Raw genomic sequence first — 19,446 nt, forward strand, 5'->3', positions numbered from 1 at the left:
TTCATGATTTTTTTGAGCTATTTCTATAAAAAATACTTATTGCCATTTTATTTGCTTACAATTTCCTTTATAAACGATTTTTTTAAATCAATTTTAAAATAACTGAAAATCTACAGAGTGGTCCTAAAATATATGTCAAAATTTAAAGGTAGGTAGAGGGGATCTAAATAAGCATATTTCGGATAGGAATGTGTGTGCGGTAATGGCACATTAAAGCACTAGCTTGTAAAGCAGTATGAATCAAAGGAAACTGAAAAGACAAGTGAAGACAAAAGTAAACAAAAATTTATCAACAGTTTACAACGGGTGCTCGAAGGAGCAGCCACCAACAAGATTTACAGCGACGGAGTATGGATCAGCGTACATTAGAAAAGACGTCAGGCATGTCGAGCACATCTAAAGCAGCAACAGACAAGCGGGCAACAAGATCTTCTTGACGGGACACCAGGCTTTTAATATGATCCCAAAAGAAAAAATCCAAGCAGGTTAAATCAGGAGAACTTGGTGGCCAGTGAACTGGATCGCCACGTCCTGCGGGAAATGATGAATCCAGCTAGCAAGCGCTTTTATACGCCGCAGTCATCAGCGCTCCCTACCGGCTCAAGGTGCCATTACCGCACACACAATCCTATACCAAATATGCTTATTTAGATCCCCTCTACCTACCTTTACATTTTTGACATATATTTTAGGACCACCCTGTATATAAGCATTAAAAAGTAATTTTTTTGTTCATAATTTTTAACACATTGTTTTTGGAAATGATAATTTTGAAATTAATTTGTACAAAACTGTAGTTTCGCTACAAAACAATTGTGGAAACTTTTATTGCCAAAAATTACTTGAAAATAAGTAATAAAAGTTTCTGTTATGTAATTAGTCCAGTAATTATAGAAAAAAGGGGTGTTTTCTTTAGAAAAATTAATAACCAAGATTTGTTTTTACAGAAAGCTATATAAAGTTGTTATAGACTATGGGTGAAAACTGCTCTATTTTTCCCTGTAAACTCCAGCCTTCTTTCAAGAGAGATGGAGCTAATTCGGTTGGGGGGGGGGACTGAATATCATTTATACAGTAATGCTACTGGAGTATTTTTTTTACATTGATTTGAATGGTATCAATTAGCGTATTAAATGCCAATCTTTCATTCTAATTCATAATAAATTATTTCAAGAATAGAACAGGGTTTTAACCTAACACCCAGCTATATCTGTTTTTCTTATTTATATCGGATTTTTGTGATGTTTTTAAAAATACTTTGAGAATTTTAGTTTATTATTATTTAAATGTCATAACTATAACTAGAGCTGAAATATTATTAAAAACTCAAACAATTCATTTCAAACTAGATTACACCATAAAAATTGCCTTATACAAATGCACGCAAATGCTTGGATAATATTTATTGAAAATGAAATAGGGACTTATCCTAACTATCTACTGAAAACCAGGTTTAATTAAACGCACCAAATTAATTTCACCGATATTTATTTCACTCCATTTCTATTTTATAACTTTAAAAACGACAAAATTAATTCTGTTGTCCTATTACGAGCATACACTTCTTATATTTAAATGCAGGTTGACAAATATTTCTACATAGAATTACTTATCTTACACATTTCCTACAAAAAAAAAAGTTACTGTAGAAGCAATATGAATATGACTTTCAAAACCTTTTCTTAATGCCATTTTAAGATCATATTATTTTAATATTGCTTACACTCTAAGACACAGAAATTGCGTTGCAAGATTTAAAAAAAAAAAAAAATGGTTTTAAAGGTTAAGGTTGAAAATAAGGCATAGGCAGGATTTCCATCACGGCATATGTTTTTGCGGGAGAATTCATATTCAATAACTACTTTTTACAAACGTATAAATATAAAATGAAACTGCATTAAATTTTTACTTAATTTTTTTTATTTAAAAAAATTGCAAAGTAATTAGATTATTTTCAGATTATTTCTAAAGATATAGGATTTACTACACACCAAGAATCTTGCTAACTGAAACCTATTAATCTATTATTGATTTTTTCAAAAAAATCATAGTTTTAATTTAAGAGAATGATTTTTTTTTAAAATCTTTCAATTTAGATGCAGATTTTGATCGTTATTTGAATAAAGCTGATTGAAACTATCTCAGATTTTTTTCAAGTGAAAAAATATTTTTTGCTTTGGCTAGCCTAGCGAAAATCGACTTACGCAAATTATTCTTCCATGATTTTGTAAAATGCTGTCAGCGTTTATTACTAAATGTGTTTAAAGTCTGACTTATAAGATAACTTTTGTCTTTTTTTTTGAAATCGGAAAGAATTTTTATATTCTTTTTGCCGCATATTTCAGGATTAAATGCTACATCACAAACGATAGTATGACAGTTTCATGCTACTTTATTTGTGCCATTTTCACGTTCTTTTAACTTAATTTAAATGCTGCCTAAAGTTAACCCATTTAATTAGTTTATTATGTTTTGAATAAGTCAGATGTCAATTATTGAATCAAAATAAAAATTTATGCTGTAACCATATTTATTCTAATAACGGATAATACGCAGAATGAAAATAGTTGAGTTATATTAGCAATAATATAAAATTGATACATTTAAAGCGTATGAAACGTCTGTGATAATGCAATTACTTCTGGAATTGATATGTGCCTAGAATAAAAAATAGATAGAAGCTTTTTTGCTAATATATTTTTCTTCACGCATTTTATTTGGATAATAAAGACTACTTAAACACCTCTCATCCAGCTCACTACGCTTATTGGATGTTAATAAATTTAAGTTTGTGAGTTTGGAAAAATTGTTTATAACTGTATTTCTGATCAAACTAAATTGATTCTCTTCTGCGGATTCATTATTAATGCCTCTTTTTCTGCTGTTTAATTTATTTAGTATCAATAAAACTAAAATAGACCTTCAAATTATTATGTATCCTGTGTTAATTAGCATAATTGAAACAAAACTAAAGCACAATTTGTTTATTTACATAAACATTTCGCTTTTATTTTTTCCTTTTGCCCAGATTATAGCTTAGTTTGTTTCAGAAATGTATTTTCCATTAATTAATTTTAAGTTCTTTCTTTTAGTAAAGTAGCTGTTTCCTCATATACTGTAGTAATAGACATTCTAGCCCTTCAAGATTAAAGAGCCTACCAAGTGCAGCATTTGAATAAAAAATAATACGTAAAGTTAAATTTTAGAAATTTTGCATGATGTTACAGATTATTGCGAAGATTACTGTCTTACACATGCTTAAAAGCTATCGTGTTGTTGCTTAAAAATAGATTCCAAACCAAGTTTAATGCAGCAGCAGAAATTAAAATGCTTATGAAAAATTTGAAACTTCAATAATGATAGTTTTTAATAATATTGTAGTAACATTGGAAAAAATATCGTTTTCCTTAAAAACTCGGATTGGTTCTGTATTCTTGACTTTAAATGAAATTGCTGTTTCATTTGGCTCATTTTTTTGGCATGATGTTCTATCTTCATTTCTTGATAGAATACACAAGCAAAAACATTCCACACAAATTTTTTAAATTTATATTTATTTAAACTTCATTTATAAATACAAATGCTTAATATGAAGATCAACAGTATGTGGTACACATCAAAAGAAAATAAAAATGAAATATTGCAAACATTTGTTGCCGAAATGAAATATTTGTTGCTGCAAAATGATTTAAAGCTTTAAAAAGACATGCCCTATTTCTTTTCATGAAATGTGTCTTTAATTCTTTATAATTTTGTTCTAAAGCATGTTAATGGTGAATGAAATCTAAACAATAAATGTTGACTAACAGAATGAGTAAGGTAGTCAGTAGTACAGATGTACTCGATCTATGTGAGCTGTTCGGATCATTCTCATCCACTGGTGATTTCATCACAACAGTATGATCTGAAATACAAATTTTTAAATTTTTGTCTTCAATGCATAAAATCACAGTACTGATTATAAATTTATAAAAGGTATGTAGAAACAAAATAACATAGTCAAAGTGAAAAAATCTCTTTTAGCAGGTTCAAACACTATATACAAGCGTTTTATTTTATTTTATAACCGTCGTTGAAATGTGGACCCAATTTTGGGTTTATGACTACCAATGTTCAATTCCCCAGCCTTGTAATTTTGAACCCAATTCAGAAGACAAGGGAACTCCTGGATCAAGTATCGGGAGAAATTTGCTTTTCTGGAGGACTTTTTGATGAAACTAATCCGCATTTGCGTTACATGGAGAAGGAAACAAAGAAAACCTCCCACTGTTGGCCTGACGCCAAGGGGACTCTAGTCCAGGATGCGTTTACCACTGAGGATATTTTACGTCAGCTCTGTGGTCAGTGAAAGCGGGGTGCGGAATTCGAATGAACTAGTCATCGCTAGAATTCGAACCCATTTCATCCCATTGGATGGTGAGTGTTCTATCCTCTGAGCCACCGGGCTCATGCACAAGTGTTTTATTTTATTTTATAACCGTCGTTGAACAGCCGACCCAATTTCATGGGTTTACGACTACTTACGTTCAACTCCGTAGCCTTGTAATTTTGAACCAATCCAGAAGACAAGGAAACTCCTGGATCAGTACCCCCAGAGGTATTGATTTGTTGTGGGAACATGGAGGACTTTGAGACTCGACAGATTTAACGTGCATCAGTCACCATTTACTACACGGGGAGTCTTCGGCCGGCGAGGATCGAACCCACGACCTCTTGGATATGGGCCCAGCGCCCTACCGACCAGGCTATCCCGGCCCATGTACAAGTGTTTAAAATTTTTCGTTTTGTTGCTGATTTTGTTGCTGATATGTCTGCATATCTCTTATCTTTTCATCCTATGTTTTTTATTATGTTTTCTTCGTTCTATTTCAGCCCTTTGAACTTGAAACAATCAAAAATATAGTTTTGAAACCTTTTTTCATCTTGGCTTCACTAACCAGTTTTTAATTTAAAGTACATTATTCTCTGCTCCATGTGATTGCGGTTAATGTTATCAATCGCTTATTGTAATCAAAATTAGTAGGTTCGGATTTTCTCTTTTCATTTGTATGTTAAAACAAATAATTTAAATTTAGTATAATTTTGTATGTTTTTATTCTGAATGAAATTAAATGAGAAAAAATAGCCAAATTAACAAATAGTTAAACAAATTGTAGACAATTAAAAAAAATTAAAATTACATAAATTTTATTTCATATTTAATAATTGGCGGTGAACACCTGTCCCATTTCTGAGTATATGACTATCAATTTTCTATTCCGTTGTCTTGGACCCAACCCAAAAGACAAGAGAAATCCGAGATCAATCATTGGGACAGACTAGCTTCTTCGAGGGCTTTTTTGATGGGATTAACCCTCCTATGCGCTACGTGGAGAGGAAAACCCCACATTGAGCTTGTAGGCAGAGGGGATTCTAGTTCATAATTTGATTATCTCTGAGGATATTATACGTCAGCACTGTGGCCAGTGCCAGCCGTGAGTAGAATTCGTATCATCCAGCTCCCGCTGGAAACCTGAACTGGGTCACTTTAATCGGAGATGAACGCTCTCTCCACCGAGCCACCGTGTCTCGGAATCACATGAATCATAATAGCAGTTGGATTATCCCTAGGTTACAGTGCCGTCACTTGAATTAGTGAAGCAAAGCATTTTGTGACGCCTCTAGAACTTTAGGAATCTTGTTTCATAGATTTTGTTATTTATCTCGTTAGGTTTTCACATAATTTATTTGTATGTTCATTTGCTTTCTTTTTAAATTTAAAGATTAAACAGCTTTAACATATTTTTTTTATCATCGTTATTTTTAGTTTTGGGTTATAATTTATTTTTTTATCCATGATACATGAAATGTGTGGCCTTTAGAAATGTACAATTTTAGATTTAAAGGCCCTCACTTTAACAATTTTATAAAAATGTGAAAATCTATCTTATTTTCCAATCTTGTGATTTCTATAAATAATGTTGCGTTGCTTTCAAGAGCCCTTGCATCTATGTATATGAATGTCTTTTATAGTTAAATTTTCGATTTTCAATACAAAAAAAGGTAAAGATTAAAAAATAATAAAATAAATTCACAGACGATTTACATAAAAAACTAGGTCCCTTAAGAAGACGCTATACCGCGAGAGAAACAGTTCTGTTTTACCTACATTAATAATTTGAAATTTAAAGCTTAGAAAAAATAATTTCAAATAAATTCTGTATAAAACATTAAGTTTCAAATGCCGAACTTTTATTTCTTTCAAAATATCAAAATCGAAACAAATAATGGTAGAATTTTTCTGGGATTCTGGAAGTAAAGCAGCAGTAACCATAAAATTTCAACAATAACCCATAAATTTAAAATTTCTTTTCATCACTTAAAGCTCAAACAAAAGTATTTTTCTCAAAATATCAAAATACAAATTAATTATGACAAGTTTATTCAGGATCACGGAGACTGGAATTTATCTTGCCACAATTTGTTTGCATTTAGATATTTTGAGAACAACTTTGACCGGCATTTGAGACTTCATTATTTACTCTGAGTTAACCTGAACTCACTTTTTTCTGTACTTTAAATTACTAATGTAGGTAAAACCGAATTTGCTAAGAACCGTTTCTCCCGCGTTTTAACGTGTACTTAGACAAAGCCACATAATGAGGAAGCAAACTTTAGGAAAGAGGCATACTGGTTACGAAATACTATACTTTTGCGTTAGAATGGTGTGAAACTATGTAATCTAATGCAAAAGTATGGGAATCTGCTTCTTGTGCTCCATTTGCTTATCACGTGCTCACTCAGCGTATGTCCTCTCTTAAGCTTGCCTTATAGTGTGCCCGGGAAAACCATTCATAGCGAATTCTCCTTTCATTCACATTAATAATTTGGTTGGTTCGAATGCCACTTGCCACGCGGGCAAGCCTACTTGGTGAAACCGAGCAAATTTAAGGCAGAGTACGCGATTCTTGTTTTTTAGTGGCGCCATCTATGGCCAAGAATTTGACTTCTGCCACATCATACGTCACACCTGCTTATAAGGCGGACCCAGTCATGCATCCATTCATTCATCCACAGATCGTAATTTTGACCTGGATCAGAGAACGATCGATCTCCAATCCAGTACCCCCAGAGGTATTGATTTGTTATGGGAGCATGAAGGACTTTGCAACTTGACAGAAAATTTGAAACTCAAAATGAAAAAAAAAAGAAAAAAAAAAGAGTTTAGATAAACTAAGATGATTGAAATTGTGAATTGTGGAGTTCACGCATTGTGGAGTTTCACGCATTAAATTGCAAACAAATCACGAAAGGATTAGCTGCTGTTTCGAAGGAAATAATCTTGTCATAATTTGTTTGCAAATCGGTATTTTTTCAATTTTTTCTTCTATTTTCTAAATTTCATAGTTAACTCTTAGTTTATTTCAACTCTTTTTTTTTATTTAAAATTTTAAATTACTAATGTCATTGAAAGAGAGTTTGTTATAAAGGGCATTGCCTACCGTATAGCGTCCTCTTAATATAAATAAATAAAAAGTAACCTTAATTTCACATTTAAATGAAACAGAAAAAGACTTCAAATGTTTTTACCTCTTTCAGGTTTTAAACATTTTTCTCTACATTCTTGTAAAGTTTGAAAGTTATTATTATTTCCTCCACATCCACGATATGTGAATTGCTCGCATTTTTGATAAACAGCATCGAAATAATACCTTTCGATTCCGTCATTGCATGTCCCTGGATCTTTCACTTCGTTACAAACTGTAAAATAAAAAAAAAATGGCGCAATGCATTACCGATGCGCCGACATAGAATCGTGCATTTTTAATGCTTGGAGGTATACTTTTAACGCTATACTGTTAAACTCCAGGAAAATATATTTTTATTTTTGAATGTTTAACAGAGTCTTAAAGTTACAGTCTCACATGAATAAAAGTTCAAAAGAAGAAGAACTGATAAACAACATTCCATAAATTTTAAATTATTTTTAGTATAAAAGCGAGAGACATACGCTTCAAATAAGTTTTTGTCATTTTTGTATTACACGTTTTTGAAAAGAATAAAAATTCGCAAAATGAATAAGAAGTGATAATGTTGGATGTTGTGGCAAAAAAAATTCCCTTTTTTTATATGAATAGATTTCAAAGTGATAGCTTTGAAATGTTGTAGGTACATTATGAGCAGGACGTGGAACAATAAAAGGAATACGTTAGACGTGAACTTTTGATCTAATAATCGGATTTTCGCATACTAATATCTTTGTGGCTCGATGGATTGATCCGGAATTAGTGAAGATGATATTACTTAACTAAAAACTTCATTCCTTTCAAAAATATGCAAATTAGAAGTAATAGTTGATTTGTTTCAAGCGCTGAGAAACAGGCGCCTATTTTCAAGACTTGCCAGACGTGAATGAGAAGAAACAAAAGTGATTTGAAATATAAAACATAAAGTTGCCAGCAAAAGTGGAGAAGTAAAGATGATAAACGGAACAAGGAAAACCACAGTAGCCAAGAGATAAAAAATATGGAAAACAAAACAAGAAATATCGGACACTCAGAAAAGGGCAAGCAAGGGTAAAATGCATTTCCGAGCTCTATGGAGAGGTGGCGAGGAACTAATGTAGTTAACAAGGGAATTAGCATTTATATGGATAAAACATAATTCTTGGACATCAAGATTATGACTGAGCGCCTGTTTTTGAGTACTTGAAACATGTCGACTGTTATTTCCAATTTACATACTTTTGACGTGAATGAAATTTTTGATTAAATAATATCTTACCGCTTAATTTCTAAGGATTATTTATTTAACAGTGAAGATGATGTTTTAAATTACTAAATTCGCTTTTTCCTAATTAAATAAAGATATATTCTTTCCCGACAAATACAGATTCTAGACTTTCAAAGTAAAGGAGTAAATCCGCAATCTGGAAAATATGGTTCCAATACACTCGACAGAAGGGTGGACCAAAATTTGATATATTTCTTCTTGAATATTTAGTCTTATCTCTAGAGTAAGTGAAACAAATAGTTTTTGTAAAGATTTGTTTTTATAAGGTCAATTTAACGTGAAAATTAATTTTTAATAATTATTTAATATTTTTAAATTTAATAATTATCGAAATATTTTTAAATGATTCGATATATTTTAAACTGTAGGAAACATTTTCAAAAGTATTTTAATGGATATAGCAAAATATGTAAAGAGTAAAATTCCCATAATCTAAATCTTTTGACTGCACTTCTAATTAAACAATCAAAAACGCATTTTTTACAGATTGCAGCAACTCTATATGTTCTATGGGCGAAGAATGCAAATCCGCTAAAAAAATAAGTATTTTTATTCAGAGAAATCGAAATTTCTTGACTAATTTGTAATTTACAACACCATTATCATAAAATAATTTGCATACTTAAGGGTAACTCCTAAAACTATTGATTTTGTAAGTTACTACGTGAAAATTTGATCGTGATGTTCATAAGATATTCAAATGTTTCGTTTTCTCTTGTGCATAATTCCATTTATGTGAACAGAGACGCTAAACAAGTGAATTTGGCAATAGAAATGATATGGAAATAGTTGAAAAATACAGAAGGAAACGACCTTATTTTGTTTGGTACTTAGTTTTTTTCTTCCTACAAGCGTTTTTCATCTTTTTCAGAAGTATCTTCCTTTTAAAAAAAATAAATAATAATAAAATCGTACAGTTTTCTGAATGTTCTATTTTTTATGCGCATTTACCATCTGTATTTTTTAAAAATGTTTTTGAACCAGCGTGAAACATTTTCCTTTTTCTTGCTTTTCTTTTTACCACGTTTATATTAACTTGCCTTCGTGTATGTCTGTTCGGGTGGAATTTTGTAATCGATTTTAAACTAACTTCCCGACTAGCTACATACTTTAAATTTGGTACATAGTTCAGAATTGGATGACAATGCATGAAAATGAAGAGAAAGAAGACATACAAAGTAAAATAAAATTAAAATTAAAGAAAAATTAATATTTTCGCGATTGTCTTTTGTTGTAGATTCGATTATTTCAAATTAGTGTCACATGTCAGTTGAAAAGTTTTGTATACAGTGAGTAAAAAAATTAAGATTTCGGAAGTGAGCACAAAAAAAAAAAAAAAAAATCAAAATCAAAATAATATTTTTAAAAACCACGTTTTTGTAGTGGAGAATAATAATTAAAAAACAAAAATTTGATAAGCGAAAAACGTGGGGCGCATGAAATACATATACACATGCATATACACATTTTCTTACTCATACACATGCACAACCACATCCACATTCATATACAATTGCAGATATACATACACATATTCTCATGAGCACACATACTGTGACTGTTATGTATTTCATGCGCCCCACGTTTTTCGTTTTTCAAATTTTTGTTTAATTACGTGTTACGTGGTTTTCAAAAACATTATTTTTATTTTGATTTTTTTTAGTTTATTGAAGAGTGTTTGTTACCAATCGTTGCCGAATCATTCATTCCTGTATTTGTGTGAAGATTAATTGATTATTGCGCAATTGGAGGGAATGTGTGCAAGTGACGTCATCGTAGGTAAATCGCGTCATTTGTCGATTCAGAAGCCAATTAGGTTCGACACACGCTTGTGACGTCTTTTGCAGGTATCCAATTAATCATGGTTCCATCCAATTAATCATCCAATTAATCACATGGTTAGGCATACTCACTTCACTTCTTCTAGAGTGCAAGCTACCAATTAACAAATTAAACATTGCAAGCTGTTTTTCTAATTATAAAGTTTAATAAAAATCACATTTATAACACCGTTTTCTTGTTAGCATTATCAAAAACCAAAAAGCCTATTATAAATATTTCCTCTAACTTACTCCCAAAATCATCGTTTCTATTTACGTCACCGCATCTGCACACGTGACATCCTTGATAAATATTTTCCAAATCACATTCCTCTGGACATTTAGAAGGCGAACTGACACAATTTAGAGGGTTATCTGGAAATAAATAAGTAAATTAATCATTAAGTAAAAATTTAATTAATAAAAAATGAATAAATAAACAAAATTATATTTTCTAGCACTACTTATACAATAAATATCTGTTGTCGTTGTTGTTGCTGATCCTCATAGATCTGACATTAATCAGATCAACTCCAAAAAGTTGTTGACGGCCAGAAAGTCGATGACAAGAAGGGGATCGGAAGTTAAGTCCGCCCTGGACAGTCCGACACAATCAAGTATATGTTTTGGTGAGGCTGGATGGACACAGCATTTTTTACAAGTCGGGTAAATTTTTGTGCCACGTTCGAATGTCAGACATTTTAGGTGACCAGTTGAGAATCTGGCCATGGCAGTCTGAGAACTTCGATCGCAATTGATTCCCAGAAGGGTGCCAGGAGATGTTGCGGTGTACCATTGGTGCGTTGGAGGAGTTTGCCAGATTGATTTTTGTCTATATTTTTCATTGGTATGATAAGTAAGTGATGGCCAGGTGGACATATCTTTCTCACTGCCCTCTTTGGCCAATCTATCTGCTATCTCGTTGTCACCAATATTAACATGTGACGGAATCCATTGGAAATTAGTAGGGGAGAGTGGGGTCAATTGTAACAGGGTACGATTGTAACAGAGCAAAAATTTCGAGTGTCGGGTTCTATATTTGGTTCCTAGGTGGCGCACAAGGTGTATTTAATAAATCTACATGTTAACCCCTGATGGCAACCATTTTTATGTACTTTTGAAAGAGTTACATCACAAAAGATATTTTCACGCCACGCAAGTAATGTTTTTGGTATTAGAATATTATATTGTAACAAAGTAATTTTGTTTAAACAAATAAAAATTAGTAACCGAATATGTAAGTGGACACTTTAATTAACGTTTCAATAAAAAAAAAGATTAGTTTTGCTAATTAACTAGCATTGTTTTTAACAAATGAAGCTGAAATGGCGTCTTGGGGACAATTGAAACAATAAGTACAGGGACGATTGTAACAGCTGAAAATAAATAATCTTATGTTTACAAACAATTACTTAACTCTTTAAGAACCACCAATAGTTTCCTATATCATTTATATTATGTTGCATGTGCATTATTTTATTTGTCACCTTTCACAGCATAAATTAAAATTTTTAACCCCTTAAAGTTAAAAGTTTAACCCTTTAGGTTTCTGCTCATTATTATTTTTACTCCTAAAATATCACTACTATTTTGATCAATAAAAAAATATATCACAACTATGATAATATGTATAATTAACTATGTTTTAGTTGAATTTATGAACTGTTACAATTGACCCCGTAAGTGGGGACAATTGTAACAACTGCACGACTGTCAAAAATTGTTAATAACTAGTATAATAATATTTAAAATCAGGTATTTATTTTTTTTCTAGTAGAGGATAGTCTACTTTACTCGTCTGTCAATTAATACTAATAATATATTGGATTTTTTGTTAGTTAAAAATAGTTAAGTAAAAAATGTTACAATTGACCCCACTCTCCCCTATATCTATCCTGCTCATGATGAAAAAGATTTCTCCGCACCATGACGTACAATAAATAATTTGTTTACTGGAACAATTTTTTTCAGTGCATAGAGATTTGTGAACCACATTTACATTTTATTCGTTATATAAACTAGTCGTTATATCGTTATATTTACATTTATATCGTTGTACAAATATAATACCGATAATCTAGCAGATTTGTTAGTAACTATTATACTGTTTTCCAAATTTAAAAAAAGTATCAAAATATATTTTTGCTTGTAATTAGAGTGTCAGAAATAAAATACATAATAAGGACACCGGTGTCCCATCTGCTCCTAAGAGTTGATTTGGTAAATTTAAAAATCCTTGAAAATCATTGAGTTTGTAATAATAGTCACGAAAAATTTCGTGATTGGTAAACACCCTGGTCCTACTCATTTTAGTTAATAAAAAAAGTAAGTAACATCATTTGTATGAAGTGTACTAATACATTTATTTGTTAACTATTCAGTAATACATCGAGAAAAAAAAACACCTGACATTTCAGATAATATGTCCATTTTTTGTTGTTGTTTGTCTTGGAAGGGAAAAAAATGCGGCGATGAGCTAATGACGGTTACAGTCGTCGAGAGTTTTCATAGAAAAACTGTGACAAAATGATATTTTCCTTTTAAAAACATGTGACTGATGCTTTATTTCATATGGCAGCACCGATAAACAATTGAAAAAAATGTGTTCATGAAATTAAAAGTATGCTGCTAATAGTTAATAAAAAATATAACTGGTTTAATCGTTCCAGAACTAAAGAAATAAATGAATTAATTTACGATAGCCAATTAAAAAAGTAAGATCTTCCATTGTTTCTTTTTTCTATTATCTTAAAAGTAAGATCTCTATCACTTTTCTATGGTTTTGAAATATAGGTTTTCTAATATGAAAGCACTCATCCTTTATTTTATCACCCACCAAAACCGTCTTTCTTCATGCAATAGTTTCAATATAATATCATCGCACAGCCACCTTAGTGTCCGGATCCGCATCTAATAACTAACTCACGTTAAAAAACACATTTGGCTGAAAAGAACATAATTGGCTGACATATTTGGCTATATTTGGCTGACAAATTGAAAGATGGAATTCAATGGGAGAACATGGCGAGGAACTGGTATGCCACAGGCATATGAAACACTCTGACAGTGTCGACAATAATTCATCATTTAAAATAACGATTATTTAGAAAAAAAAAATGAATGTTCAACTTTTGAAATTATATAATGGTTCAAAAAATAAATGGAGTTTAAAAAAAATGGAGACATTAAGATTATAAGGATTACCTTTGATAAGTAAACACCTAATTTTTTGTAGCATACGTCCATATTTAAAGGAAAAACTATTTTTTTAGAAACTTGCATTTAATAAGGAATTAAAAATAAAATAAATATTTAAAACTTCACATTTTTCTAAAACTAATTAAAACTAAATTGAATTTCAGAAACAAAGAGTTATTCCACTTTACTTTTGTATGAAACTCTCGAGAAAGCTTATGAATGTGAATATGAAATGTTCCTCTATAAAGATTATAAGCTTCATTAATTCAGAAATTCAATTATTTTATTTTAATATAAATAGAATTAAAACACAGCCGCGATGGAACGTAATCTAGCTATCTTGTCATTTGCCATACCAGATGTTTATTGGACCGGCCCAATGATTCCTTTATCCTCGAACACAGGGCAGATTAACTTTAATTTAAATTGTTCACCGTTTCGAAATAAATGAGAAATTATCTCAATTAAGTTTGCCAAGATACAAAGCAACCAACCACATTTGAAATTGTTCATGCTTAAAATAGGCTTCCTCCTCTTCAATTCTGAAAGGGCGAGGAAATGTTAATATTTCATTTGGGTATCGATTAGCCTCTTGACGATGACATTTCAGTTCTATAGCTGGAACAGAGTGAAAAGCTTTTCTGACGAAATGATGAATTTCCCCACAATATTCTAGAAGTTGTGTTCACTTCTATTTTAAAACCGTTCGAAATTTCATTTGGAATATTCGAATAAATCTACATCTCACTCCTTGGCTTATACCGCTAGCTAATTCAGTTAACAAGAACAATGGAGTTGTATTCCAATAGACAATGTGTGATGAGTTGAGTCTCTTAACTGTTTCGTTTCCTGTGTAAATAATAGCATCAACTATTGGTGATCTTCGAAGGTAGAAAAGAGGTTCAACCGCTTTTGCTTTGTAACGAGCTCAGTTTGTGAATGTGTGTGGAACAAGTGAGGTTCAAAACCGGTGTTTTGTTTGGATTTGGATGAAGGTTGAGCTAAATATTTACATTTTGGTTATAAGCTCGTTTAACAGTTAACTTTATTGCGTCACACTATGAAAAGATCATTCGTTGTCAATTGCTGAGCTTAGTGGTATTTAGGAAATTTCTTTTCACCAAGCCTTAGAATCAGTTGTAAAACTCACCAATTGGTGATCGAAATTGGCCACAGGTGGTGTAGAGCAGAACTCTCTACCTATGGATTAAAATATTAAGAAAAATATCGTAGCACATTCTTATACAACTGAGTGGCTGGGTGGCGCAGTTGGTTTGTCGTCGGCCTTCTGAGCCCAAGTCTGCGGTTTTGATCCCTGGCCCAGACACCAGATTTTCGGGATGCAGAAAATCCTCAGCAGCCATGTCGTGTGATTATGCGGCATGTAAAAGATCCCTGGAGTGCCTTATTGGCTCTTGGCATTTCCGGCAAAATTAAAATTCCTAGTGCACTTTAGCATCCAAATGGAGTCTCGGTGCTGCCATCTAGTGTGGCAGAAACTAGACGTCCAAATTAACATGGCCAACGGTATCTCACCCACTGTGGTGGTCCTGAAAGAGTGGATACCACTTCTGGAGAACGCACTAGGTCTGTTCATTGGGAACACTGATTGTGCAGCTCATTGGAAATAAAAAAAAAAAAAGAAATCTTATACAACTGAAGGGGGGAGGGAGGGAACGGGGAAGGGTCAAAGGCATGGAACAGGTCTTCTCCCCAGATAGCGTATTCGAGTGTTGCGATCGCCTATAGATTGCTCTGCCATCTGAGCAAAACTTTAAAACTATGTTTTTAAAATAAGCACTAGTAAATAACTATGAATTGGTAGAGGTTATTCACTTTTTAATTTTCTTTGCAAAAATTTGTATCTATCTTCGTATCTAGGAAAGAGGCTACACCCATAATATTTCTGCTTTGGTATTTTATTTCAACGAGATTTAAAATTTGATAAGTATAGGACGTCAAGATTTTCAATTCTACACCAATTCAGATATTTAGTTTTTTTTTCTATCTTTCTTCAAGGAGATTTAAATTTAAAAACAGATGGAAGCAACATATCTAGTTTCTCTATTATGCAACAATTTATGTCATAATTTTTTTTCTATGAGATATAAAAATTGATAACTGAAAGTAAACTATCTAGATTTTCAATTCTGCTATTCAGATACTTAAGTATTCTTGCTTCATTGCAAAGATATTTAAAACTTGATAACAGTTGAACGAAGACTGTCAAGATTTTCAATTCTACAGCAATTTAGATATTTCTTGTTTTATTTCAATGAGATTTAAAACTTAAAAACAGTAGGGCTCAATTTATCCAGATTCTCTATTATGGAACAATTTAAACAAAAAAATTCACTAAAAATTATTTTTTTTTACATATAAGATCTAGAAACGGATAACAGTTGGACGTAAGTTATCTAGATTCTCAATTCAGCAACGATTCACGTTGCTGTTCCTATTACTACTTACTATTAAACCAGCAAACCTGCTTGGTGAAACCATAACGATTCATGTAGATTAAATATTCTTGCCTTATTTCAAAGAGGGTTAAAATTTAATATCAGGAGGATGAGCAAACTATCTAGATTCTAAATTCTGCAAAAATTCAGATATTTGAATATTCTTGTTTTATTTCAAAGAGATTTAAAATTTAATAAGAGTAAGACGTAAATTATCAAGATTCTCAGTAGTTCGCTGAACCAGCTTACTGATTATCTTTCCGATGTAGACGAGGGAATTAACTTTAATTTAAATCATTATCTTTCACAAAATGAAGGAGAATTTTTCTCAGTTAAGTTTTACAGATTACAAAGTAACCAACCACGCTTGAAATTGCTCATGCTTACAATAGGCTTTATTTTGAATTTTAAAAGAGCGAGGCAATGCTAATGTTTAATTTAGTTATTGATTGACCTTGTTATGTTTCCGTTTAGTTGCGAGACTGGTGAAGATTTCATGGGGAAGAATTGTTGAATATTACTATATTACCATGGGGAGAATATTACCATAAAATGTGATTCAAAACTTGCTTTTAAATAATTTTTAAAATATTGAAAATTTTTTGTTTCATACAAGTTTATATTTCATATAATTTTATTAAATTAAAGAAGATTAGATAGAGTTAATTTAGATAGGATAAACTAATCAGTTTTTTTATTTGTTGATTTCAGTTGGGGAAAAATTTGCTTATTGTATTAATTATATTGGGGGTTAATTTATATAAAAATTAAATATAAATAAAAATCTAAAAGACAAAAGAAAAATATCAACAATTTAAAAAAAAAATTAAAAATTAAAGTTAGATAAAAAATCAACAAAATCAGGTCACATGATTGTATCAGCAGAAATAGCATTTTCTGACATTGTATCAATAAAAGCAAAGCAAAATATATCAATACAATGCTGATACTATATTATATCATAACATAAAATATTATCATACAATTCATACTATATCTATATTTTATTGATGTAATATGAGAAAGCAATATTTTTACGAGCATAATAGTGCGAGCTGATGACGAGATTATATTATTTTGTTTTTTTATTATCCAACTTTAATTCATTTTTAAATATTTAATAATTCGCGATCGCAACGAACTATAGGGGGCGTTGTTGTATGAGACGCTTACCTGCGATTTCCATATGAACCGTCATTCAGTTACTCTGAAAACGTCGTTAATGTAGCGTGTAGCATTGCAACGTTCCTTCTTTAATGTGGCTTATTAAATTTAAAAAAGAAAAATGCTTGATCTTCTTTCTTGTACAACCGAAAACAAAATGGTATCTCTTTTTATTAGAGAAGGAATATCCAAAACACATCGGAAAAATGTTTGTACATTAACAGAAAAAAATATGTATATTCTTATAAGAGTTAAAACCTAATGCCCGAGAAATAGTATTACTAAATTTAATGATATAACATGAAAGGCCCATTTAAACTTTACATTCTATAGTTTTAAGAATCATATTAGTTCAAAAATTAAAATGAACAAAAAGTATACATAAGTCTCATAATTTTATGAAATTTAATTTTGTAAACAACGTTTTTTGACAACAATTTTTATCAAAAAATTTCAAGTTTCAATAAAAATCATTATTTAGAAACTAAGAAACGTAAAATAAAGAATGCTGACGAAACAAAAACAAAAAAACAATTCTTTTTTGTCGCCATTTTTAGTGCTACGAATATTCGTCTTTGGGATTTGCCAAAAACAAAACAAGATGCAATTTTATTTTTTCAGGAGGGAAATATTTTACCGAAAAAACGAAAATGTACCAATTCCCACAATATAAAACTTTATCTTGGCAAACGTACGTTTTGGAAATGTTATTTCATTTGGAATCTTATTCATCAGAGTTCATATGGCGATATGATTGTTTTGAATCTATGCTAAACTCTATATCGGCTCATTTTCCACCGAAATCCAATTAACTATTTTGATTTCAAATAAAGTGTTTTATTTTATGAACTGTCGCAAAAATTTTAAGTGTAGATTGGCGGCACTTAAAAACCGCCAAATCTGTAGCGGCGGTGGCGTTAATACGTCGTAAGTACCGAATTTTTATTCCATACTTTTCTGAATCATATTATTTCAAACATTGGAATATACAAGAAATATACATAAACACATAATGTTATACCATTTAGTTCTTCAAAAGTATTTTGAGAACAATTTTTATCAAAAAATTATAAACTAAAAAACGGAAAATAAAGAATTCTTAGGATAAAAAAAACGATTTTAAGAATTATTGACATTGAAATAAAAACTTTCATATTGTTTCTTTTTTTATTATTCTTATAGTTCTTAATCAGACGTAAAAAACCATTCTGTAGAGAACCATCATCAAATGAAAAAAAAATATTTACAAGCAAATTTTTTATTGTAAAAATCATTGCACTTACCTGATTTATGATTCCCGGAGAATTCCAAAATGATAAGTTCCTTGTTTGAAAACTTTATTCTCAAATAATAGATACATAGTTTATACCTTCATTACTTTTAGATAACATACTACACAGCAAAATTTTATAATTGATATGAATTTGAATATGTAGCTAAAAACAGAATAGCTGAATTCTAGTTGAACTTTTTCTTTCAAAATTAAAAAAAACTTACCAAGAAAACGATTTGAATTAATTAAGAATCAGCACAAATGGCACTATTTCAAGTAACTTGGATAATTTTTTATTGTTGTTTTCCGAATTATATGGATACAGAAATATATACTATTCTATAACGAAGAAGAATATGCTATAACTATTACAATTCTGTATGTTCTGAACTCATATTTATTCACTGGAATGACGAAAGCAATGTTGACTTCACTTTAATTCGTAATGAATTGAAGACAGAAGAAATGCATTTTACCTTAATACACACATCTGTAACAGTATCCGAAATCGGAAGTCATCAGTTGCAAGTTTGTTGATGATAGAAATTAAAAATTATTGACGAATTTTTCTTCAAATGTTTGGCGTGTTCTGTTCCTGAAAGATTTACTAATATTCTGGAGATTTTTTTCAAGTTCTTCGGCCTTTTCCTTAGGGAAATTTTGTTTCTTATTTGCTGCTAAAAAATGGCGTCTGATTCAGTCAATGACTTTGATGGAACTAAATGAAAACGTGATAAATTAATGTCCGATATTTACAGGC

At 30.9% G+C, this 19,446-nt stretch overlaps 1 protein-coding gene across 3 annotated transcripts in view; it reads right to left on the reverse strand.

Moving 5' to 3' along the window:
* Positions 1-3,536: 3,536 nt before the first annotated feature.
* The window catches only part of LOC107449901 (papilin), a 54,110-nt gene continuing 38,200 nt past the window's right edge, over positions 3,537-19,446 (reverse strand). For 2 of the 3 annotated variants that reach the window (XM_087153292.1, XM_087153294.1), the window contains exons 9-11: positions 10,845-10,967; positions 7,570-7,740; positions 3,537-3,904 (exon numbers count right to left, since the gene is read on the reverse strand). In XM_087153292.1, the coding sequence (XP_087009418.1) occupies positions 3,768-3,904; positions 7,570-7,740; positions 10,845-10,967 (431 nt within the window). In that variant the 3' untranslated portion in view covers positions 3,537-3,767. The remainder of the gene's footprint in view (positions 3,905-7,569; positions 7,741-10,844; positions 10,968-19,446) is intronic. The other variant, XM_087153293.1, reaches the window with a different exon arrangement.

This window comes from Parasteatoda tepidariorum, chromosome 10 (assembly GCF_982258835.1).
Source record: "Parasteatoda tepidariorum strain Cologne lab strain chromosome 10, Ptep-v5.0, whole genome shotgun sequence".
Taxonomy (NCBI): domain Eukaryota; kingdom Metazoa; phylum Arthropoda; class Arachnida; order Araneae; family Theridiidae; genus Parasteatoda; species Parasteatoda tepidariorum.